The sequence below is a fragment of the Rhinichthys klamathensis genome, unplaced genomic scaffold (assembly GCF_029890125.1).
Source record: "Rhinichthys klamathensis goyatoka isolate OS25496 unplaced genomic scaffold, OSU_Roscu_1.1 h1tg000147l_1, whole genome shotgun sequence".
In the NCBI taxonomy this organism is placed as follows: domain Eukaryota; kingdom Metazoa; phylum Chordata; class Actinopteri; order Cypriniformes; family Leuciscidae; genus Rhinichthys; species Rhinichthys klamathensis.
Window position 1 is genome coordinate 1,886,324 of NW_026606682.1, and position 25,581 is coordinate 1,911,904.

Sequence of the window (25,581 nt, forward strand, 5' to 3'; positions counted from 1 at the left end):
TTCAGGCCAGTTAAAACCATTGCTGCATTACTCTAAAAAGCTCCTGACATAAAGTCTACTGAGGAAAAACATGACAACCATTAATACTTATTTATCTTTAGAAAGAATAAAGCATGCATTGATGCTGCAATATGTTACAGCAGGCAAAGCTCACCGAGGCTGCATTTATTTGATCAAAAATATACTGTAGTAAAAATATAGTATATTAGTGCATTTTAAAATAACTGTTTTCTATTTTAATATATTTCAAAATTAAATTTATTTCTGTGATGCAAAGCTGAATTTTTAGCATCATTACTCCAGTCTTCAGTGTCACATGATCCTTAAGAAATCATTCTAATATGATGATTTAGTGATCAAGACACATTTCTTATTATTATCAATGGTGAAAACAGTTTTTGCTGCTTAACATTTTTTGTGATATACTACCAGTACTAGGCAAGTAAGAATTTGGGATGTATTAAAAAGTGACATTAAAGACATTTATAATGTTTAGAATTTCTATTTGTTAATTATGTATAATGGTTTCCAATAATAACCATTTAGCACCAAAAAAAAAAAAAAGTTTTTCTGTGTTTTTTAAAAACTAAATGTCAAAGGGAGTGTGTATAGCTTTAAAAAACAAAACAGACAACATCAGAATAGATAATCTTGTATTTATATTGGTTCTACAGAAGAAAACAATTTACAAAATATACATTTCCATTGAATAACATAACTTTATCAGCCATAAAAAAAATCAACTCAACTGATCAAATCAACCACATGGCAGTCAAAAATGCCTTCTTGACATGCTTTGTGATCTCAGTAAATGCTGTACAGATACTGTGCTGGTGCCAGAAGTTCAGGGGCTCGTTCTCACAACACACAGATAAACAGTCCATTGCTTACAAGGCACCTGACGCCCCGTCTCGTTCAAACACACGACTGCGAATCCCTCATTCTCTGAACAAGCAGTTAAATCATTGTAACGTGCAGTATTTTCAGTAAGAAAACAACAAAACATAACATGCATAGGAGAGAATGCTGGTTTTGTATCCCTAGATTTAGATATATTCTTAAAGGAGAATGTGTGTAAATATACTGTATTCATCTTGATGATGATAATAAAAAAGCAAACAAACAAATATGACAGCTTTATCTAATCTCAAAAGTTAAAATGTTTCAGTTGTTTCTTTTATTTTTTTAAAGAACTTAAATGGTTGTTGCAGATACAGTAAATCTCCAGTAATTAAATGTATTCTTTATTGTCTCAAACTAAAGTTTTAATGTGATGTAACTGTATAAGTGATATCTATGGCTTATGTACATGGTATTTCTGTCCCTTTCTCAAACACACAGGCACATACACTGACACAATTGGCTTTAAATGGTCCCTAAAATTACCTTTCTACTGTATACATGGTCTACTTGACTAAAGACTGTGTATTTCACTTTGCAGGCAGTAAAGAGGAACGACCCGTTTATTTGGTCTTCAAAAGTTCTGTGGTGAGCTTATTTATGATGATATGACTGGCAAAACTTCCCCTCGGATAAATATAATCAACGTTGTTCTCCAGGCGAGCCGAACAGAAGGGCAATGCGTGTATGAAAATGATCCGTGAAAGCTTAAATGAAGATATAGTCTTGTTTAGAGCTTGCTGAGAGCCATCTGTTCATTGTGTTCCTCATTAACAAGCATCATAACCAATGGTTCCTATGGGAACACGCTCAACGCCTCCCCCTAAAATGAGCAGTCTTTCTCTTAACCAGGAAAGGTGTTCTCTGATTGGCCAGTCGTGGCCTTTGGTTGAGTTCCAGCTGCAGCGACTGATAGCTCAGGGATCGATACGGAAGGCCAACAGCTTGTCGGAGTGAAGGTTGTTGAGGGTGCGCAGGTCTGGAAGACGCAGGAGCAGTTTGGGAAAGAGGGAGTTGTCGTCGGGACGGCGACGGTTGACTAAGGTGCGCAGCGCTCGGAGGAGTCCTTCCTGTAACTGTTCGACAGCCACAAAATCCAAAATGCCAGAGCAATCTGTGGATAAATTAAAAAAACATTTATTATCACAAACCAACAGAAAAATTATGTAAAAATAAATTATAAAATATTTTATATATATATATATATATATATATAGTCACAATATCTGTTACCTATAAATAAGATTTTTTATTTATTTATCGGTATTCAATATTGTATTTTTAATTATACAGTATATGCATTATATTTGGTTGATTGGGATTTTTAGAGTTTTATTTGTTATTTAAAAATGCTTTTTAATTTTTGGTCTGTTTTTTTTTCCATACAATGAAAGTCAGTGGGGTTCACTGTTGTTTTGGACCCCATTGATTTTTAAAAACTATTGGCACTATATGAAAAATGTGTTATAACAGTGTTATTTTAAAATAATAATTTTGGCTATTTATCTGACATTTTTGGCTTATAGGCTAGAACATAAATAATAATCTTAATATTGCATTTAATATGCATCGCTATTATAAATAATTCGTTCAAATCACTAACGCTAAGCATGAGCAATAATTATATACTGTCTTTCCCACTGAAAGCAAACCCTGTGATTCATGCCATAGCAAATAGCACTAATTAACTAATGACTCTGATTCCAGTGTTGCTCTTACCTGCAGAAACCAGCACCACAGCCATGAAGAGTGCCAACTCATCTGACTCCAGGTCCAGACAGCTCAGCTTGGAACTGAACTCAAACATGGCGTCCAGCAAGGAGCCCATACCCAGACCCCTAAGGGTGCCCAGCGGGTATGTTTGCCCATTCAGGAAAGTCAATGATCGTTCCTTGTGGTTGAACAGTGAGCAAAACCTCACCATAAGAACCTGCAAAAGGCAACCAAAAAAGATGAAAGTGAAAAGATTGACCCAGATGATGTGTGTATTTTTCACTCTCAAAAAAGACAACAATAAGTTAGCATTTAGGTTGATGTCCCTAAGGGGCTTAACACTGCACCACTATCTACACATTGCTGTGTTTGTTTTGAGTGATTTGACAAGTCAACCTTTGGCTTAACCAATGGCGTGAGTTTGAATTAGGACGAATTGGGAAATCTGTTTGGGTTGTGCTTCTTTAATAGCAATAAAAGGGATGTAAAAGCCAAGGTCAGGGGAATTAAATGGGTTATGTAATCAGTACCTGGAAAGTGCCTGCTTTGAGCAACATGACTTGATCATGCTGGCAGAGCTCCTGGAAGCCTGGAATGCCCTTTGCGAATTCGACCACTTCACGTACAGCCGGCGTGAAGCACTGTGAGAAAGACTCCCACACCTGCTGACTGGAGACGCCCGGTGCTGACACGGGGCATGCGTTCAGCGGACAGGCCTATGAGAGAGGCAGCATAGACATTTTTTTTTAGCACATATGCTTAACTTATTGGTCTATTCTTGTATTTTGATCTTATATTATACTTAAATGTAAAATTTCTGCTATAATGAAACATTCTCATTATCTAAATTTTGGGTGAACTATCCCTTTAATTAATTAATTTAGGAATCCAGTTTAGTTCCTTCACAAACCCCAGTTCAGGAAACCCTGACATAATGTAACGTTTAATGTTAACGTTAAATATGTTGTTGATAACAAAGAATGGCATAAATATTAATTCTCTTTGTATTTTTTATATCAATATGGTACAAGATTAAACTAAGCTAAACTTATGAAACAAGTTAGGACAAAAGTAATCTAAAAAGTAGTCAGATTATATTACCTAAAATGTGTAATGTGTAACTAAAATTTTCATGATGAAATCTGAATTCAGTAATGTAAAACCAAGTACTGTAAAACATTCCTCACCAGCACTTTGGAGCCAGCAGCCAACTTAAACGGACACGAGGCCTGGCTTTGGGACTCGCCGGCCACGTAGCTGTTGTAATCAGCGTGAGTGGGTTGTGAGGGCTGGCTAACGCTAGACTGGGAGTGATTTTGGATGAATGAAGGCGCGTAGCTATACCGACTGTTGTCCACCAATGACAGCGGGCATTTGCTGTCGCTGGAAGCAACTGGGCAGCTAGGCGGTGCCGAGAAGCTTTCATGGGTAGTTGCGTGGTACCCTGCGAGAGAGTTTGCATGAGGATAGTTGCTGTCCTGAGAAGGGTTGTTTTGAAAGGTGTTCGTTCCGCTGTTGCCCGCACGCTTGCTTAGGTGGTCCTGCGTGTTTGTGAAGATGTTCTGGTAGGCTCGGGATAAGGCACCAATAGCCTCTTTGGATTGGTTCTCGCTGGGGCTGGGAGGAGGTTCAAGTGGTGGGGAGGTTTCCATGCCCATGGTGGACGATTCGTTGAGGCTGTTCATGTAGCTCTGCATCTCATCCAAAAGCCGCTGCTTCTCTCGTTTGGGGATGCGGCCGAAACGCACAGCTAGGGGTCAGAGAGAGAAACAATAGGTTTAAAGACATGAGGTCTTAATAAATTCATTTGCCATTATTGTGCCTGGTTCACCTGTGCATGTTATTTCAAAGAAAATGTTTTATTATAATGCTATAACTTTTTTCCCCTCTGAATAATGCAATTTAAAGAGATAGTTTTCCCAAAATTGAATTGGAAAGTCTGTCATTATTTACTCAGTCATGTTGTTCCAAACCTGTATGACTTTCTTTCTTTTGTGAAACACTCAGACAGCAAAACACTCAGTGGGGTCCAAAACAACATTGAACCCCATCTTTCATTGTATGAACAAAAAACTTTCTTTTTTCTGCAAAGTATCTTCTTTCATATTACAGTCGAAAGACAGTCAGGTTGAGTAAGTAATGATCGAATTTTCATTTGTGGGTGTACTATCCCTTTAAATGCATTGTGAATTTTCTTTTCATGTTGTCTTTATTTTTGAGACAAAATAAATATCTGTGATCAGATGTATTAAAGACAACTCATCTCAATTAGAGTCAAGAATACAAAATGTTGTGAAACTACTGCATTTACTAGAGATCCTGCTGATCAGTAATCAAAATGTCCATGACACATTTCATTTATAATAAAGTGAATATTGCCATCAGAAATAACCTAGTGTGAAAAAATTGATGAAATATTGTATGAAAATTGCTTTGGAAGTTTCTGAATAGCACAGCCACAGTGTAAGAGACAACTCGCTATCCAGTACTGACAACGGTATGCTGAATTTTTGGTCATTGTGGTGTAAATTATGGATGAACATTAAATGTGTCAGTGTTGTTTTCTATGCTTTCGCATCTTTTAAAATCCCCTCCGCAAAGAAAATCTGTCAGCTGTTGAGTCTAAAAATAGCACCATTGCAACAATGTGTTAACTCCCCCCACTCTTCATCTCTCTCTCCGTCACTACCTCCCCTTCCAATCTTCATCCCTATGCTACTCCACTCCTCTCTGAAGCTGTAAGTAGGGCACTGGGTCAGGCAGAACTTGATGACAATGCGACGGTAATTGGGAGAGAAACTAATGATTGTGATGAAGAGAAGAGAAGAGAAGAGAAGAGAAGAGAAGAGAAGAGAAGAGAAGAGAAGAGAAGAGAAGAGAAGAGAAGAGAAGAGAAGAGAAGAGAAGAGAAGAGAAGAGAAGAGAAGAGAATAATATGTCATTTGGCAGATTGAGGTGACAGTAGACGTAAGGGTTTGTGGTATATACTGGTTTTACCAGATGTGAGAACGATGCTCAATATATCATATAAGTCTCACAACACCTGTAAATGAGAAAATGAGCCAAGAATGGGGGGACACATCTTTTTAGCTCTTTGCAACTAACATGCATTGGTTGTGTGCGTTACCTTTCAGCATGATAAATATGGTTAAATACACCATTCAGAATTGAATTAAAAATGCCTGTTAAATTGCAATTCAACTTCCTGTGGCCAATTCAAATTCCAACACACCAAATCTGAATTTTACTTGAACTTGATAAACCAGAATTCGGTTTAAAATGTTGGTATGAATCTGATATCAAAACAACAAAGGTTCATCCTGTGCAAAACAATGTGTGACACATATAGCTGCACTGATTACTTGTCTGCGCAAAAGCAAGATCATAGCGGAAGTGAAACCATGCCGGCCCATCGTGTCAAACCAAACATCTGTTTGTATAACACAACCAAAATTAAAACAACTGACAGAAGTGAAATCAGGGCGTCTGCTTTATTGTGGCATTTGAGGCAGTTAAATGAGGTTTTCCTGTTTGTGCTAAGATCCAGTCAGAGAAACAGGTTTCTAGGTTGTGGGCTCTAGCACTTTCAGGAACCATGGTAAAAATGACTGTTTACCTCCCTCACTTTGCACCCAATGGACTCGTTTCTGTTGGTGCCCTCTTAGAACAACATCCAGTGCAATCCTTGATCACAGCCTAGCCTACACTGTCACGCACATCCGCTGGTAAACACTGCATGAAATGCCACCGAGAACCTGACAGAAGTCAAACCGAGCTTAAATAGGTCACAATGTACTAGTATAATATGGGTCCCAGTTTATTTTGCTACATTTCCTAAAATTCATCATATTTATTTTTCATTCCAGTGTTTTTAAAGTTAAATCACAGCAAATGGATGAGGCATTGTTCTTCAGAAGAGTTCAGATGTGTGTCTTTTTCTGCATCCCTTGCTTAATTTTTGCTGCAGAACAACATTAATTGCTGAGGATGTTATAAGGCCATGAGCGAAGTAATCAAGTCGCCCGTGTTCCAATTTCTCAAAATAATTCCTGTATTTGCTGCAGTTTTCCAGATGACAGATAGCTTCAGGGACTGCGTGACTCCATCCCTCATAAATCATTGTCTCTAGGAGGGATCGGGAGGCAGAGCTTAGGGAACGTGTGAGGGGGAAGGGTAAACCGATGGAGAGAAGGAAGCGAGAAAAAGGAGGGACCACAAAGGGCAAAGCTAGAGATAGAAACGAGTGCACAGCCAAACTAAAAGAAACTTGCTCTCTTGAAAGTTACCAATGGTGCAAGTCTAAAAGAGGAAAGTAGGTTGAAGGGGGCGGGTGTGGTGCTGGCCTGAAGAATGAGATGAAAGTACGACTTTCCGCTATTTGTCATATGTCAGTGACCTGATAACCTCCTAAAATTCTTACCGTCGCGGGACATGCCAACAGACAGGCATTTTTTGAAGCGGCAGTGTTGGCAGCGGTTGCGGTTCATGCGCATTATCAGGCAGTTCTCGTTCTTCACGCACATCTTGTAGTTAATGTTCTGCTGAATGCTACGGCGGAAGAAGCCCTGCAAAGAATGAAAGACAAACATTATAATTAACCAAAATGCTAGAAAAGACTTATGTACAGTATGTTTATTTTATCAGAGGCTCATTATGTCTTACCTTGCAGCCTTCACATGCATGGACACCATAGTGGAACCCTGATGCAATATCTCCACATACTTTACAAAGGAGCACCATGCCTCCTGTTTCTGCTCAGATAAAAATAGAAACATGGAGAGAATGAGGTCAGGATGTAAAGGAACACAAAGAAGGTGTCCTAAATAATAGGGACTCATTATTCTTTTATGAAAGAAGATGCTGACTGAGTGTGTTGCGGGTATTAAAAAGGGAAAACACTTACTGGTAAACGTGCCAGTGAATCCACAAGGCCTTTTACCGGCGATTGGATGGGAGTAGCTGTGCGGGTTTGATCCTGCCGTGGAGTTATTGTAGATTTCAGGGAACTGAAAGACCCGTTTTGGAGAAGGTGGCGATCCAATACTTCCTTGCTGCTTGAGGGCCCCAATCTCAGTGAAGGTGACCTCCTCTGGTGAAGAGGGCTGGGAGTGGCAAGATGGAGACTGGGTTTGATAGCCACTAGAAGGGCTTCCTGGGCTTGGACAGGCACTGCCATTGGTACCAGCGTAGAGTATCACACTCCCTGTAGAAACACAAAAGTATATAAAGCCTTTGACTGAATTTCTTTTTAAAAATGGAACTTCAGTCAATCGCATAAATTATAAATGAATTTAAACTGGTTCTTTAAAACACCTTGGCTTTAAACGTGTTAAATCCCTAATCAAAAGTAAGGGTTAATTGTTCTGTCATGACAACTCTCAGAGAGTTTGGCATGGTAATAATGTTAATGTGTTTGGTCTTGGTGGAATAGATCTGTTACGCAGCGGCTGCTGCTGCAGAACAAGTACGGGACTTGCCACTGGCAATACACACAACATGCTTCTATGAGCAAGAAAGACATGCTGCTGCTGTACAAGCATTCATGAATCACCGATCTATACAGGTGGAGCTGGGGAGGAGGAGAGTTTCTGAAAGCATGCAGCAAACTGCTACAACAAACAATAGGCAATAATTATAATGTTGAGCAGCAAGCTCATTGGCTACTGATTCAGTGGGAACCAATCAGCTGTGCCCTATAGAGAATTATTTAATAGACCTTATTCAGAGCAGCGCCATGACAGGTATGAAAGTGAGGCTGTGAGGGATAGACTTGCCGTGTTTCCAATGGCATCCGCTGTAAAAAAGCTGTATAAAGCTCCTAGATTACTTACAATTTTCCACAGCTTATATTGTCGGTCGAGTATTTTGTCAACTGAAATTTCTTGGAAAGATATTTTGGTAACGCTTCCTTTTACAGTACAGTACTTACGTGTACTTACAGTGTACTTACCTAGAAAGTACTGGCTAATATAAGGTAAGTACATGGGTTAGGGTTAGGTTTAGGGGTAGGTTCAGGGTTAGTATATTACCCAGTCATTATAATTACTATAATAAGTACATGGGTAACAGCACTGTAAAAGGAAGCGTTACCGATATTTTTCCAGTGTTTCAAGAGCAGAACAATCCAAAAACACATTAAATAACAGTACATGCCATTGAAGAGATGCATGTCTGTCCCTCACAGCCTCGCTTTCATTCCTATTAAAAATCAAAGATGGCGCTGTAGGTCTATTGCAAGCAGATTGGGTTTAGGAATTATGAGCCTATGCCTAGAGTTTCATGACAGAACTTTTCCCAAATCAGGTTGTTGCATTTGGCTAATTTGCAAATCAGATCAAATTTGATTCAGTCCGAGTCGTATGTGATCCGATTGACTGAAAATCTCTGGTTCAAATAGGCTACTGACAACACTATTGCGTGCCTGTTTAATCTTTCCCGTAAATAGAGTCATTATGTGCAAGATATTTAATACATAAAAAACGCTTACAGCACCTTTCAGAAGGAGGTGATGTAGGCTAATAAAAACTGACTGGGAGTGCGTGAGGTTCCCTCAGTCGCTCAGATCTCACGCGCTAAAAATAATGAAGGCTGCACAGCAACATAGTGCAACGTTAAATAACCCAGGATTTGTTGTATGTTTTGGTTTTAATATGCATATTTAATAGGCATATGTATTTTAAATAAAACCGTTGGCTTGTTTTATTTTCATTTCCCCGCAGGTTTCAGGTTTTCTCCCTCTGGTTTTCTGCATCCTATCACATCCTCTCCGGTCATGCGTGCAGGATGAGCTGAGACACGGTCTCACGTGTTCACAAGCTCTCCCGCCTCTCCTCTCCAATAATAGCCCTGGCATAGTGCCCCAACCAAACTCCAAAACACCTGACCGCCGCTTCACATGGATTCCTGACACCGTTCCTGCCCAAACTAAATCCGCAGTCTCGTGTAAACCGCTACAACAATCGCGAGGATGCCGTGTCAGCTTTGCGATGATGTTACAGTTCCCCCACACAGATGCATTGCCTGAGAGAGCGGGGCAACGAGGAGTCACGTTTTGTTAGAATGTGCACTGGGGCTTTCTGTTTAACTTTTTAAACAACCCGAGGACACAGTCGGTCTCTGGACCAAGAGAATGTGATTTAGAGCTGCACTGTTCAAAATGTTTCGGGAATCACTGGCACCATGATTCTTTAACAATGTAATCCAGTAGTGGTTTTCAACAGGCAAAATATTTTATTAATTATATTCTCCTACACAAAAATGGTTCTTGCTTATTTAAGCCAGTAGTTATAGGTAGTTGCTTACTGTCAAGAGTCAAAATAGCTCATGTTGTTTTGATTCCGTTCAAGGCCCCTTTTCAGTCCACGGATTTTTTTTTGTCATCGTATGGGAATAAACTGTACATAAGATCACTAATGGCAAACATGTTCTCAGCATTCAGCATGATTTGAGGTATCATTAATATCTATAGTATATGGCAAATTGTGTAGCCTACTTAGTTTTTTTTTAATAACCTTAAATGCTCTAGCACACACCACTAGAATATATTGATTCACACTGACACAAACCTAGAGTGCATTTAATGTGATAGTTGACCCAAAAATTATCTGAACATTTACTCGGCCTCATGTTGTTGCAAATGCGAGTATCTATTTTTGGTTTTTCCCTGTGCAATGCACGTTAATGTTTCCACTTTTATTGTGAGCAACATGAGGATGAAAGTAAATGATAACAAAAATGAAATTTGTAGGTGAACTATGCCTTTATACTGTGTACAATGAGAAATGACAATAGGGTAAATATTTCCTTAAACAATTTTCCTCTTACTATCTTTTCAATCTGTTTTATGGTGTACAAATAATTTGGAACCCTTATGCAGTAAACAAGTTCAAACTACCATCAAATTTCTGGCCTGCTCATTTGTGTGTTTTCTCATGCTGCACTCAAGTGTTTTCGTGATCCCTCCACAGGCATGTGCAGCGCAGGGACTTATTATTGACATACTACAGCGCTGGATTTTACAGCCTTGTGATAGTGAGCCCTACCTGAGCAATACTCAGCCCTGCCCATGCTTAGTAACCCCACCTACACAGAAATACTCACACCTGACCTGACACACACGAGGCCACAGAGTTTAAAGCGACAATGGCATTAAGGATAACAGAACATGCCCCTTAAACAAATAGTGAGGCGCAGCTGCACTTATTTCAAATGATTGCAAAACAATCTAAAACTTTAATCTGAAATGGGTAGGTGCGATATCATTTTCTTTGTCTTGCCCTTTATAAAAATAACCAGCTTGTAATGAGAGGGACAGTGCAGCAGTTTCTAAAAGCTACACGAGGAGCCATGCACACGTCATTGCAAGTCTGTATAAATTGGGGTCAGTGGAAACACCAGCATTAATTGAAGAATCAGCAGGTCTCTGGCAGCTCTTTGTGAGCTTAGGCAACCCATGCAAACACTAATCTGCTAGTGAGCTGAGACAAGCGTAGAAACGTGAGGACTTTGCAGGGACAATAATTCCCTCCTCCCTGACCTCAAACACTGGCATGGTCTCCCTCCCTCCCTCCCTCGAGGAAAATAGCTGAAATGCTCTGTCTTGCATAACCGCATGCTTTGTGCTTTTGACTTGATGTACAACATCTTAACATATCTGCATATGTGTCGGTTGGGGATGCAAGAAATTTATTCCAATTGTATAAGTAAAATTATTATTATTAAGAAAAAAGCACATGCTTTCACTTTTTAAAAAACTTTTTTTTTCACTTTTTGTTTTGAGTAGAAGCATGTAGTTTGTTTGCTATTGAAGGAGATATGCTAACTTATCTATAATATTATTTATTAATTGGGTTAATACAGACAGAACTGACATTTTAAAGTGGGTCAAAAGAAAATGAATATGAACCATTTAAGGCAGAGTTTTCAAACCCCAAAGGGGGCTTCATTAAATATTTACAAAAATATATTGAGTGAGAATATTGCTTTTTTGTGACAAATATATTTTATTTCTTAATGTTCATATCTCCTTGTAATGTATATTAAGTAGCCTATAGTTTGTATTTGTTGAAGTTTTGAGTTAGCTTGCTCACATAGGCATGCACTATAGAAGCTGCTTTGAAACAATATTTATTATGCCGTGTTATAAAAAAATTATTGAATTAAAAAAATATATCTTATAGGGTAGAAAAAGGACACAATATAGCCTACATGATACAAAATAAATATTTTCCATTATGTTAAATATTTTCATAATCTGTTCTGGCTTTATAGCTAGTGTTTGCTAATGCTAAGCATTTTGCACACACTATTAATATATGATCATGCAAGCACCTGTTAGATTTTAGATAGATAGGCTAATCAAAGAAAAAAGAGGTCCTATGCGATACAAATGTTTAAAAGCCGTTCTGCCCTCAAATAGAACGCAAAATATAGGCCTACGTTTGGGTAGGGCATTTCGTAAATGTTCTCATGCTGTCATGAAGCTGTTTATGCGAACCGCTCCAAAGAAAAAGTTGCATGAGGCGGGAAAACGTGATGAGGCGCTACACTGCATGGAATCGCTGACCCACTGACCAGCCTCCCCCTTTCTAGCTTACAATCTGCACCAAAACATAGAATCACAGAACGAAGCGGTGAGGGTGAGGGCGGGGGCGTGGAAATCACGCGCCGCACGCGGCTGAGAGAGCGCATGCACGTGAGGACGATTGTAGGCGCGAGGGATGCGTTCAGTCAGTGGGAAAATGCGCGCGCGCCTCGCTCCTCTCTTATAACCCAAAAGCTCTATAAAATAGAGCAAGCGGCTATATCGAAGGGTGGGGGGTGGATGGTCCGTTATCCGGCGTAAATCGCATCTGGAACCTCTAATTCACCTTGTATGAACTGGTGTTAACTGATATAGGCTGAATGTGTGATGTGCATTTAATCACGAACATGTTCCAGAGTGCCATAAACGTAATATAGGCTACCATATTTGTTGCTTTTCACGAAGAATGAAAATAAAGCTGGCCATATAATGAAAATAATTCAAGGTCCTGTTGTTGCACAATAGCTCACATCACATTTCCAGCAGAGATTTCATAAGCGATTTTCTAAAGCATCTGAAGTCAGTAGGTTAGTAAACCAAACCATAATTGGTTCAACAGTTTTGCATAAGGGACAAAAAGTTGGGGAATAAAATGGTGTACATGCTCCAGTAGTCCTTTTGAAGATGAATGTCGATTTGTATATATCTGTTTCTTTTTGTGTTACGTTAGGATACCTGAAAACATTATTATTGTATAGACTAGAATTGCTCCGCTCCCTTCATGTAAATGGAGATGCTATACCGACCTTTTTTTTTACCAGTATCAGACTGAATCTGCTTATAGGCTATGAATGTAGATATTTTTTCATATTTCAAGTTTCAAATATAGCCTACTGTAGGCTACTGTACATTAAAATGATTAAGCCTGATTTCACTTGCAGCATGTGAGTATGAACAGTATTTTTTTTTTAAACGTTTTAGATAGTAACAAACATGATATTGGTAATGGGACATTATCAGTATCTATCAGTCAAAATTGCAATATTGTTGCATCCCTAATACAAATCCATGTGGGTTGGATCTAAACTCAAAGTCACATGTATGAATTGATGTGTAGGCAAGCCCATTATTTACTTCTGAGTAAATAAATCTGTTTCTTTATTTCCTGTTGTCTACCACTCAAAGGTCATGTGTTCAGATGTTATTATTTCCCTGTCTTTAATGAATGTTATTGTGCCTCATATTTGTTTTCATTGAGTTGAGAGGGTGCGCCATGCAGGCATGAGACAATGTTTCCATCACCTGTTCCGGAACGTGACTGCAGCTTTTGTAAATGAACCAGCCGTAAATTAACATTGAAGTGGACTTGGTTGACTGAGCCAGCATGTAATTGGCCCTTGGCTAACCTCGGTAATGAACCACTACCCAAATCCGCTTAACCGGTTAACCTCCTTGGATGAAGGCTATAGTGCACGCTCAAGTAAAGTTAAATTATTATAAACTTTATGAAATATTGCATTAGTTCCAATGTTCCTCAAGAGCCCACCAACTCTCCCTGAGTGCTGGGACTGTGAAGGATGTCTTTTGACTTTTTTTTTGCTTTTCTATTTATATTACATTTGCATAAACAGTTTGTTTTGAATGTCTCATGATTAATGGCAATACTCTAGTTTACACTGGTGAAGTGTGTTCATAAGCCAGAGCCAAGTTTAACAGCACTCTTATCTCTAGCTTGGACCATCTACACGTGAGTTTGTTTTCAATGCTATAGCAGGAAGTTGTCAGCACATGTGCGTGTTATTAAGCAGATTCCATGAAAGCAATCACAGAGTTCATGACAGCAGTTACAGCAGTTACTCTAAGTATGGTAATGTTTATCTCCATCATTTATGTGATTCACACAGTAGACTGATGCTATACATAGATGCACTTTGTAGTCTGTATGCTGCACTGATGAATCTGCCCAGCGCAATCATCAAAGCAAGCCAATACCTTCATGACACATCCTTAGATCATATATTGCAAACCATGTGTATCATAATTCATCACAACACTGTAAAACCCCTTCCCTATGAGTTTAGTTCATACGAAAGAGCATAAAAACCTTCTCTGTTAACTGCATTGTGCATCTAAACAGTTTAATCAGACAAAATCATAATTACACAGCATGAATATGCTTAATTATGAGCTAAGCATTTGCATAAATTGCCAGAATATTTACAGTAATGATGAATATTACTCAATTTGTTAAGAAGCGCAGCTATATCGGCAAAAACCATTGCCACCAATAATATATAAATAATAATAATATAGGTCACACTTCAGTTTAGGGTCCAATTCTCACTATTAACTAACTATTAACTATGACTTTTGCCTCAAAAAAAAATCCTAATTACTGCTTATTAATAGTTAGTAAGCTAGTTATAAGTTTAAATATTGTGTAGGATTAAAGCATGTAGAATATGATCATGCAGAATAAAACATTATATGTGCTTTATAATAAACAGCCAATGAAATATGTATGCTAATAAGCAACTAGTTAACATTGAGAATTGTACCCTAAACTAAAGTGTTACCTTATAATAATAATAATAATAACCCTTATCAGAGCAAAGCATGCACTGAACGCACTGAATTATTTTCATGAAATTATTATTTTTTAATATTATCATCATTATTTTGTGGTATTAAGCACGAACATAAATACAACCAATGTTATTTTTATTTTTCCTATTTAAAATAATCATAATAATAGACTATATCAGCAAGAAGAAGAACAAGAAGGAATTTATTACTTACCAGGACTATCCATCCTTGATATGCTTTTCAAAGATCCTCTGTCTTCAGAAATCTTGTCTTAGAGAAAGTCTGTTTGTGTCAGTGTGTTAAAGTCTGGTGAAAGCAGGTAAAAAAGTCACGAAATGCCAGTGCATACAGTGAGCAGCTCGAAGTATCTCTCGCACAGAGCATTCGTAGCGGAGCCAAATAGTCGTTCGGAAATACAGTCTGTCACAGGTGTGCAGATGCCCCTTCCGCGCGCTGCTACCTGTCCTGTGTTCCTCTGTTCCTGAGCTAGTGTGAGTGGGTATGCCTAGTGGTGGTGTCTCATTGCCATCAGCATCTCTGTGGGACTGTCAAACTTCACTTCCACTCCTAGCCAAGCACACACCCTTCCACACCCACATAAATCACGTTTTCAGGTAAACTGGCAAATGTGACTGGATTTAGGGAAGCCGTCAACATCTGTTGTTCTCTTTGACGGGGATTTATCTCACTCTAACGTGCCCATGATCTCTAGCTTTCTCTTTTCCTCTTGATCCTAGCGTGCATGTTCATTGGCGGGTGTGTGAGCGGCTAGCTGAGCTGGATGAGTCATGTGCTTCGAGGGAGCTACGTGCTGGTAAAGCCACGCTGCATGTGCCCTCCGCATGTGCCGCGGAAAGCGCTGTCCTACTGACACACATTTCTTTTGCAAAACACAGCGTGAGATCGGGCGACATGAGAGGCACGCACATGTACTGCAGGCGGGGCTTTGCGTGACTGCTGCCGCGCGCTTCTTTTAAAATCTCTTCCGTCATGTGAATAATACATGGAGTCATGGCATAAACAAGAGCATAACAACACTTGAATTGGAGATAAAGTAATATGATAGTCCTCTAGGCTATACAAAAAAGTAAAATATAAGTTACACAATATAAAAAGCATTGTTTTGACCAACAAATGTAACAATCAATATTTTTTTTAATGTGATAATTGCCCCATAACATACGACAAAATGCTCGTATCTGGTCTAAACAAGTCCACAATCTAATTTTATTGTTTAGTTGATTCTTGCCTAAATTTACAGCAAAAATATGATATAGGAGTTTTAGATTCGAGGACAGAATTCAAAGAATGTATTCCAATTTAAAGGGGCTTTGAAACAACACACACAACCCCCTGCTAGAGATAAACAAAAACGTTGGACTCAAATGTGTAGGTACAATTACTGAGCTATAGCCTAGCTCTCTTGTGGCAACTTCCCCCTGTGACAACTAGCCCCGGTCTAGCCACAAACACACACACACACACACACACGTTTGAGTATTTTTTTTTATTTTTTTTTTAGTTTCTTAGTTGGATTTGTTTTAACGAAAGCATTGTGCTCAATTTATTAGAAACAGAGTTTTGAGGATAATGATTTGTAAACAATATCGAGTTTAAACTGAAACAAACGGAAAACAGCGGCCTCTTGTGGTCAATGGACACGCATTGCTGTTTTTACACCTATTAAAAAACTTTTTAGCCTATGCTGTTGTGGTAGTTTTTGAACAAATATTTTGCAAAATATAAATATATATTTTTTTTTACTTGGCATAAAAAAATACATGATATTTGGCTATATAAAATCATATAGCCTGTATTTTTTAAATAGTTAAAAAGGTAAAACCGGAATGCATGTTGTCTTGCAAATTAGGCTTTTTAGAATTAAACTTAATATAACTCGACCAATCACTTTATCCTTACAAAGCCTTGTAAACAATATAAATAAGTCTTATACACTTTAATATTTTCTAAACTAGTGTTGTGCTACTTGTAGCCTACGAAGTTTTAGGTTATAAATTACTAAAATAATCCAGCGAAACACACAATTCCAATTCATAGTGTTTACAAACAATTAAAGTGCGTAAAATTTAAATTAATTATAATGAATCCCTATGAAAGGGTTCTTGTTTACAGTGGGGTTTTTTTTCTTTTCTTTTTTTCCTTGCAGTGCTTTCTAATAGGCTTACTGTCTGATTGCTTGATGTTGAGGCTTTTCGTTGTACTTCCTATGTTGACCGCTAGGTGTAGCTTTAATGCAAGAATTGGCTCTTAAGGCCCTACAACTTCAAATCTTAATTTAGCATTAACCCACACCAAGAGATCACTCACAAACTTCCCTTTCAATTTCTTCCTCAGTTCATAATATATTACATATAAAGTGAAACCACTCGCCCTTCCTCCATACACACAAAATATGCCTATGTGTACTAAGTATCTGAGATAGTTTGTGGTATCAGTAGGCAACAGGAGAGACTAAATGCAGTATGCAACTCAACATATGAACCTCCTTTCAAGGACTTTGGTTGGACATTGAGAAGAATCCAGTCAGACATGAACCTTGCTGTTCTGAATCCATAAAAACCCCTGTTTACAGCTTGTGCGCTTGACAGTTTGATTTAAATGGTACATTTCGCACAAGATAGAAATAATCTGAACAGAATGCCTCGCCTTACGTAAACCCTGTTTCTGTGGTGTTTTGACAGTTGCCAGGGTTAATTGGCTGTGTTAAATTTGGAGATCTGTTCCACAGCAATGAACCCATGACTGTGGGCGACTCGTGCACCGAGGAACGTGTTATGGCAGGGCACGCCGATAATTACAGAGAGAGCGGCAGTGTTTGGGAATCGAACAGGGGCTGCTGCCAACATGCACACAGTAGAAACACCTTGTGCCTCGGGCTAGGCAGACAGCCATCAGTGTCTGTCATCTTTCTGTTGCTCTCTCCTGCCCACCAACACTTACCTGCTCAAACTCTTTCCCTCTTTTATTGAAAGATCTCTGTTTGTGAAGTCATGCCAGATTCTCTGAGGCTGATGAGCAATATAACAAGTTTAAACCAAGCTCTCGCGCTATAGTGTGGTGAAGAGGAATAGAGGAAAGTGTAGATGCGACTTACAAAATGCTTTCAGATTCTAAATGCTTTCAGATTAGGCTCTCCTGTCATGATTTATAACTTCTTAAAAGCTTATTTCCCCCCAAAATGAAAATTATGTCATCATTTACTCACCCCACATGTCGTTCCAAACCCATAAGACTTGCGTTCATCTTCAAAACACAAATCAAGATATTTTAATGAAATCTAAGAGATTTCTGTCCCTCCACAGACGACTTTGACATTTCAAAAAGTTCATAAAGAGATCGTTAAACTAATCCATATGAATCAAGCGGTTTAGTAGAGACACGATCGCTTTATATGATGAACAGATTGATTTTAGGCTTTTGTACACATATAAACATTCATCAAAGCACAAATCAGTTATGATGGAGCGAGAACCAGTGAGGTTTATTCTGTGTTTACGCAGCACGTTTGAGCTTCATCAAGAACCAATGACGTTCATCCTCGTGTTACGCAGCACGTTTGAGCCTAAAATTCAAAAATAAAATTAAAAATAAAATCCTAAATTCAAAATGTTCATCATATAAAGCAATCGTGTTAATGCATATGAATGAGTTTTATGATCTCTTTATAAAAAAATGTAAGCGACAAAGTGGTAGTTAGACTGTCAATGGGGGTCTTATTTTGAAATCTGTTCCCCTTTCCCCACTGGTGGGTTAGGGTTGGGGTTAGACAGTCTATAGGAAACAAAGGGGGAACAGACTTCGACACAACAGAGGGACAGAAAACTTTCAGATTTCATTTAAAATATCTTCATTTGTGTTCCGGAGATGAACAAATGTCTTATGGGCTTGGAACAACATGAGGTTGAGTAATTAATGATTTTTTTTTTTTTTCATGTGACAACTTACCATATCAATCTTACCAGACAACATTTCAAATGTGACAACTTGCCCCATTATATGACAAAATTCTCTTATCTGATCACAGTTCAATATTTCTTTTAAAAAATAAATAAAAAAACCTTAGTTTTCGAAGTTGTAAATAAAACAAAGCTTAGGCCTATTAGAGTACATTTTACAAGAAAATACTTCAAAAAATACTTGTTTAATTCAAATGATGTTTTATTAACAAAGTTCGGGAGGAGCACGTTCAGATAATTAAACCTAATTAAACACACGTGGAGCACATTCAGATAATCAAACCTAATTAGACACGAGTGGTGCTTAATCAACGAGTTAAGCGCTGTGTATATATACAGCAAACTTACCTCCGTTCATTGACAGTTTAACAGCATCCCTCCACCACCCCATCTCCTCACTCATAGTCCTAATACTCTTACAACAACGGGGGGAGTACTCTGGGTTCGGGCAAAATTCCGAGCTCGGAGCCCTCCCCCCGGACAGCACGCCAAATACGCATAATCTTTACTCTGTTTAATTGATGTAAGTGTGAACTCGTGAATTAGATGCCATTTCTTAGTAATTATTGTGACATTTAGCCTAGGCTACTAGACATTTCTGAGTGAACATTAATTCAAAGTCTTTCTTTTTTTCAGTGTACAATGGTAGTTTTATTTGCTAAGGAGAAGGCATTGAGAAGGGGACCTTTCCTCTCGAGCACAAAGATTTGCCTCAATTACTGAATTGCTTCCATATGTGGATCTGGCAGTTTCTCCCGCTGCCCCCTCTAGCCCCTCTCTAGCTCCTTCCCTTCTTTCTCCTCGTTCTCTCTCCATGTCTTTTAGCGACTTCCTTCCTCGACTTCTATCTGTTTTTTAGCCGTACTACAGCCTATTTTCCCGGCTTGCTTTTTTCCCCTTAGTCCCGCGAACGGTTTTTGAAAAGCCCACCTTTTAAAACAAAGTCCGTCTTAATCAGAACATCCTGGTACTTTTGGCAGTGCGCTTCACGTGTGCTGATTCAATTAGCGCGAGAGCCAGGGACAGAATGCGCGTGGACCAGAAAACCAAAGGAGAGAGAGAGAGAGAGAGAGAGAGAGAGAGAGAGAGAGAGAGAGAGAGAGAGAGAGAGTTAGAGGGGGGGCATGAAGGGAAAGAAGAAAGAAAAAATGTGGTTTTACCAAAAGAATTCGGACTGGAGGGAGGCAGCCTGGTGAGTGCAATAGGGAAAGGTGGAAAATGAGAAGCGAAGGAGAGGGAGAGAGCGAAATGTTTTTTGACAGAGGTCGGTTCAGAGAGGGTTCATGGTGACATCATGGCTGATTGTGAGGAAAGTATAGACAGGAGGGCCATTCACCTTTCATTGGACACATATGTTGGGGTGGGCTCATTTGCATGCGCGAATTGGCACTCTGTTAGGTTTTTTTTTTTCGACAACTCTGTTTGGACCTCCGAAGGGCGCTCGCGTTTTTGAGTCGCGTACACAAACATACAAAAATAAGTGCAAGCATGCGCACACATGCAACCGCAGATTAAATATGACATGTGGCTTATACATTTACATGAACTTTAATGCAAAATATACACCACAGCCTGACCCTTTTTTCCCCTTAAATCTTTTTCCAAAAGCTCTCTGTGTTGTTTTTCCCCCGTGTATGTTATTTTTTTCATGTCTGTTGGAGTCTAAATGTGTACATTTTGCCAGGCGGAATGAATGAGGCCTTTTATAGCCGTGCGTTTGACTTTGAAATTGAAAACTGATGCTTTCCGTGTGCGTGTTTATGTATGTCTTTACGTGTGCGTGCTTTTAGTAAATGGACATTTGCGCGAGGGGTGCGCGCGCACACGCCCGCCTCTCTCTCTCTCTTAGCATGTCTCGTTGCAGCACAAAACTTCACATGACATCAATCTGCATGCAAGGAAATAGTGATCTCATTACAGGCATCTTGTTCCTGATTAAAACCTGCCGCAGCCACCAGCCTCTCTTTTTCTGTGTCTTTCTCTCCTCACCCTCCCTTTTTCGTTTATCCCCTTCCCTTTCCATCCAGACCCACTAGTCCAGTCCTTGGCACAAATAAATACACTTCTTAGTGGAAATGTTTGTTTGTTTATTTATTTGCACTCGAGCTACGACAAAGAACAGAGGGGAAAGGCGGGTAATGGACGAAAAAAATAATTAAGTAGAAAGGGGGAAAAATTAATCAGAGGCCTTTAAGATGAGTTATGTCATAGCAAGGAGTGACACATGCAACTGTTGTGAAGAAGAAACCATTAGGAGCGAAAGAGAGGGAGAAGTGGAGTGAATGACAAGAGAGGCTGCCTAAATACTTCTTGATTGTTGATGAGTGCATACCACATCCACCGTATTGGCATTGAGACATGCGTTATTTGACATGACCTATGTGTTAATAACAAACTGCAATGTAGCAATTTACTGAAGGTGTTTCATAAAAGGAATATTTAAACCCAAAGAACAACATTCACAACTTAAAACAAGCCATGCCGTTCAAAATTCTCTTTTTGTTGTTGTTGCTTATTTAATCTGATGGCTCCTCAAAACTGTGACTTTATAGATAAGAGTCTGTTAGCATACTTCAAAATCTCAGCTAATATTTTATGACTGCTACTACTCATTTGATGAACTGCTTATTCATGCATATTCGAAGAAAGAGTCATTCAGATATTAGTATTCCGTATTGAGACTCTATAATTTAATGCCAGGACAATATTGGCTAACTTAATGTGCCCTATGGATTTTTGAAAATGACCTTTCATAGTGTGTAACATACTCTAAGTGAATGAAAACATCCTGCAAAGATTTAAATCTGAAAGTGCACCGTATATAAAGTTATTGTCTTTCAAAAGTAAGAGTCGATAAGAGTCAATGAAATGAATTGTTTTTCAAACGAGTCACAAGCTGTTTCGTTGTGATGCCAAGACCAAACATTAGCATATTACCCGCCCACTTATTGCGCGCGCAGACACCAGGGAAAACTTGAACCTCAAACCAGCAGCTGATTCCTGTGGATACCGGACAGCATCATGTCGAGAAGACGACGATGTGCTCTACAACGTGAAGCTGACGTTGTTATGGCAATGGGCATTTTTGTTTTCTGCACGAGTGCTGTATATACGCGGTAGACCAATCACAACAGACTGAGCTGTCTGGCCAATCAGAGCAGAGCAGCTCGCGGAAAGGAGGGATTTAGAGAGATTGATTAATTTGATGAGTCGTTTGAGAATCATTGAAAATGTGGTGATGTGCAAATGTATATTATTATGAGAAAATTAAACAGTTTTTTTGACCTTTGATGCATGTAAACCTGTTGTAGGAGACTCCAGAACAACATTAGGAAACTTTAAAATAGCATAACGGGGCATTACGGACATTTCTTTTAACCCTACACTGAAAAAAAATGTTTTGTGAGTTCTACTTAGAAAATCTACTTCATGTGTAAACATCTACACTAACTGGTTTTGTTGAAATGAAACCTGATTTTTTTTTTTACTGAAGCACAACTGTCAGTAGATATAACCTTATTTCTCCAGCAAGGTAAAATTAATTAATACGTTTGATATTTTGTTTTTTATATGATGGAAGTCCTTTTTCCACCTTGACCTTGCTGTAAATATACTCAACAACAAATCATTTCCCTTACTTAATTAAATTAATGATATTTTTACACAATTTAATTTAGAACATTTGAAATGAACCAGGCTAGTTGGGTCAAATAAGTCAACACAGGGGCCAGAGTTATGCTTGAGTGCCCACCCACACCCTAAACACAAGCGCTCAAAATTCAATAACAGAAACAACTCTAAATGTCCAACATAACTGAACATTAAACATTAAAATAAACTATCAACATGTTTCCCTTCACTGAAAAACACATAAAATGACACTAAATCCCTAAAATCACTCTCCTAATGCAGTCCCTTGCAAAGCATGCTGGGAACTACAGATCCACTGCCCAGAGCTGCATTTCTCAAAAGCATTGTGAGCTAAGTTGATCGAAGAGGCCATTGGTGGCAATGGCTCTACAATCTAATTAGGCTTACGATACTTTTGGGAAATGCAGCCCAGTTAGTTATGTTAACAAAAATTATTCATTGTGTTACTTTAGCTCATTTTACTTTTAACAATTTATTTAATTAAATTTGTCATTTTTTTAAAATAGTAATATATTTAATTAAATAATGTATTTTGTTTTATTTTTATTTCATTTTATTAAATTGAACAATAGGCAAAAAAATGATTTTAAATTTATTTTATAATGCCATTGTGATTTTTACTTTTATGCAACAAAATGTAGGCCTATAATAACCTCAAATCACAATTTCTAATTGAAGCAAAATTCACCAATCAGCAAGGTGCAGCCAAACACAAACCTTTTCTTCTTCTTTGTCCTTCAGAGCAGATGTCCTGTAGCTGACAGGAGTCACGACTACTGCCCTCTATAGGTCTGGTGCACATACGGTATATACGTATATCAAATGTGTCCATCCTCATCCTGAGTTCAATTTGAAATTGTATGCCATACTCAATTAAGTAATAACACCATTTCCTTGTTTTATGTTACATAAACCTGATTGAATTAGGTTACAATGACAAAATTAGAATTTATGGAAGAATCAGGTGAAATACTTCCTAGAGCAACACATTGTGTGTGTGTTTGGGTTATAGACTTTTGAATGCAACTTGAATGAATGAGACTTTTCATGCCATTTATTATGTTCCTGAGACAATTATTATACAATTTTACATTACAGCTTTCTGTACTTCATGAAAGAATATCTAAACAATCATACATGCAGGGGCATTTTTATTAGGTCATTTTTATATTTACCCTTTTAAAAAAATGTATCTGTGTTATCTTATATGTCAAATACTTAAATTTAGTATTTAGTAATTTAGAATATACAAGACAATTGCACAATTTTATGAGAATAATGTAATTTTAAATACAAAGTATATAAATAAATTATGAAAAAGCTCTATCCTGAAAATAGAGATATTCTTTAAGGATTCTCTGGTGCCTCTTTTCATTTACACAGAACCAAGCAGCATCAGAACTTAGGACAGAGGTCTAGCTCAAGATCATGACAACAATTATTTTTGTAGATTATTGCCCTTGATACTGTACTCATAATTATTAATGTGGATTGATAGAATACATTAGAAATGTTTTTGTGTGTGGGGAAACAGCACACCATACACTGACAAAACAAGCTGAGAACCATTTATACATTTATTTATTTCTGTTTTAATGAAAAACAAAACGGTTATTCAAATTGAAAATAATTATAAAATGATGTACAGAAAGCGAGCAAAGAACATTCCCCCGCTGCACGGACAGTGACTTTAGTCAGTCTCGTTAAAAACTCCCGTTATGATCAATAAAGCTGACTACACTGCACTATGAATCTACAGTACATTGTACAGTCTCTGCACTTGTTTATGATGAGAGAAGTCGTGAATGTGCAGGACTGAGTGCTGAGTGTCAGTGAGCATGTGCTGAACTCAAGTGTTTTCAGCAGATTTCTTCTGTTGACTAATTGAAATGCCTTTGATTGGCCATTGCATTCATGTGCTCAAACGACACGTCTGTGATTGGTTGTAATGCTCAACGCTGCAAAAAACGAAACAAAAACAAACACGTAAAAAGAAATCGTTGATGCAACCTGAGCAGATCAAAATGTAATTCTTTTATAGACACTCTTCATTTATTTTCACATTTCACTTTAATCAGTCGATCAAAATTATTGCAAGAGACAATTCAGTAGTTGCGGGGTATTAGTAGGGACATGTCCATATAGCGTCCCAACTAATTTGGACACCCCTGATGACATCTCTTCTGATGATGTGTTTGCTGACAAGAGGGTGGCACAACCTGTCAATCACATGCGATCACAGCAATAGTAAGCCACAACGATCCAATCAATTCCCGATGGACAAAATCAAGTGCCGTCCTACATTTTTTCTTGTTCAAGACGCCGTTTCACGCTGATATGTCAAAAATAAGGAAGAAAAGACCATCACAACTTCCGTTTCATGCTGACTTTAACAGTATATTGGGCCCTATTTTTACTGACTTTTCTTATAGCGTATACAACACATTTGACACACTGAGTTTTGCATGCTAAGTAGGAATATACAGATTAAAGAATTCTATATAAAAGCAGGTGAAAGTGAAATGTAATGTGAAAGACTGAAGGACAAAGACAGAAAGACAGAGAGATACACAGGTAGTCTGGGGTAAAGAAGGAGAGCAAGAGAGGAAGAGAGAGAGAGAGAGAGAGAGAGAGAGAGAGAGAGAGAGAGAGAGAGAGAGAGAGATAGCAGTCTGATCTATCTTCATTATCCTCCACTCTGCAGTCTCCCAACACAGAGATCATAAATCTCAACCTCCAGCACACTTCACTGACAACGAAACACAAACACTGCTAACCTCTGACCCCTCTCCTGCTACTGACACGCAGACACATACTCACTCAGAGACACGCGGAGAATGACAGCACATACTGTAATATTATTTGAAATGGTAACACTTTAGATAAGGGTCCAATTCTCACTATTAAATGCTTATTAGCATGCCTATTACTAGGATAATTATTACTTAAAAAAACACATATTAATGCCTTAATCTGCATGACCATATTCTACATGCCTTAATCCTACCCAATACCTAAACTTAACAACCTTATTAACTATTAATAAGCAGTAATTAGGAGTTTAATGGAACAAAAATTGTAGTTAATAGTTAGTTAATAGTGAGAATTGGAGCCTAATCTAAAGTGTGACCGAATGATCTATTATATAACCTATTTTATCTATTTTGCTTTGGACAGAGTTTGTTTCCATAGAGTGATCTGCAGATGAAGCTGTGTATTGTATAGTTGTGT

The 25,581-nt window shown here is 38.2% G+C and overlaps 2 protein-coding genes across 2 annotated transcripts in view; one reads left to right on the forward strand and one right to left on the reverse strand.

The window, feature by feature from the left end:
- Positions 1–1,379: 1,379 nt before the first annotated feature.
- Positions 1,380–15,590, reverse strand: nr1d4a (nuclear receptor subfamily 1, group D, member 4a). Its single transcript, XM_056257950.1, has 8 exons — positions 14,936–15,590; positions 7,517–7,816; positions 7,276–7,364; positions 7,034–7,178; positions 3,801–4,363; positions 3,144–3,329; positions 2,620–2,830; positions 1,380–2,014 (listed from the first exon to the last, which is right to left on the reverse strand). The coding sequence occupies exons 1-8, from the start codon at positions 14,946–14,948 to the stop codon at positions 1,818–1,820; spliced, it is 1,704 nt and encodes a 567-aa protein (XP_056113925.1). The 5' UTR covers positions 14,949–15,590; the 3' UTR covers positions 1,380–1,817.
- rarga (retinoic acid receptor gamma a) overlaps positions 2,663–25,581 on the forward strand; it is a 76,879-nt gene continuing 53,960 nt past the window's right edge. The window contains exon 1 of the mRNA XM_056257952.1: positions 2,663–2,755. The gene's annotated coding sequence lies outside the window, so the exon portion shown is untranslated. The remainder of the gene's footprint in view (positions 2,756–25,581) is intronic.

Excerpts from the sequence above, each read along its gene's own strand:
- nr1d4a (XM_056257950.1), bottom strand. Across the intron at positions 2,831-3,143 it reads TCAAAGCAGGCACTTTCCAG|GTTCTTATGGTGAGGTTTTG; the intron begins GTACTGATTACA and ends TGCCTTTTGCAG. Across the intron at positions 2,015-2,619 it reads TGTGGTGCTGGTTTCTGCAG|ATTGCTCTGGCATTTTGGAT; the intron begins GTAAGAGCAACA and ends ATTTATCCACAG.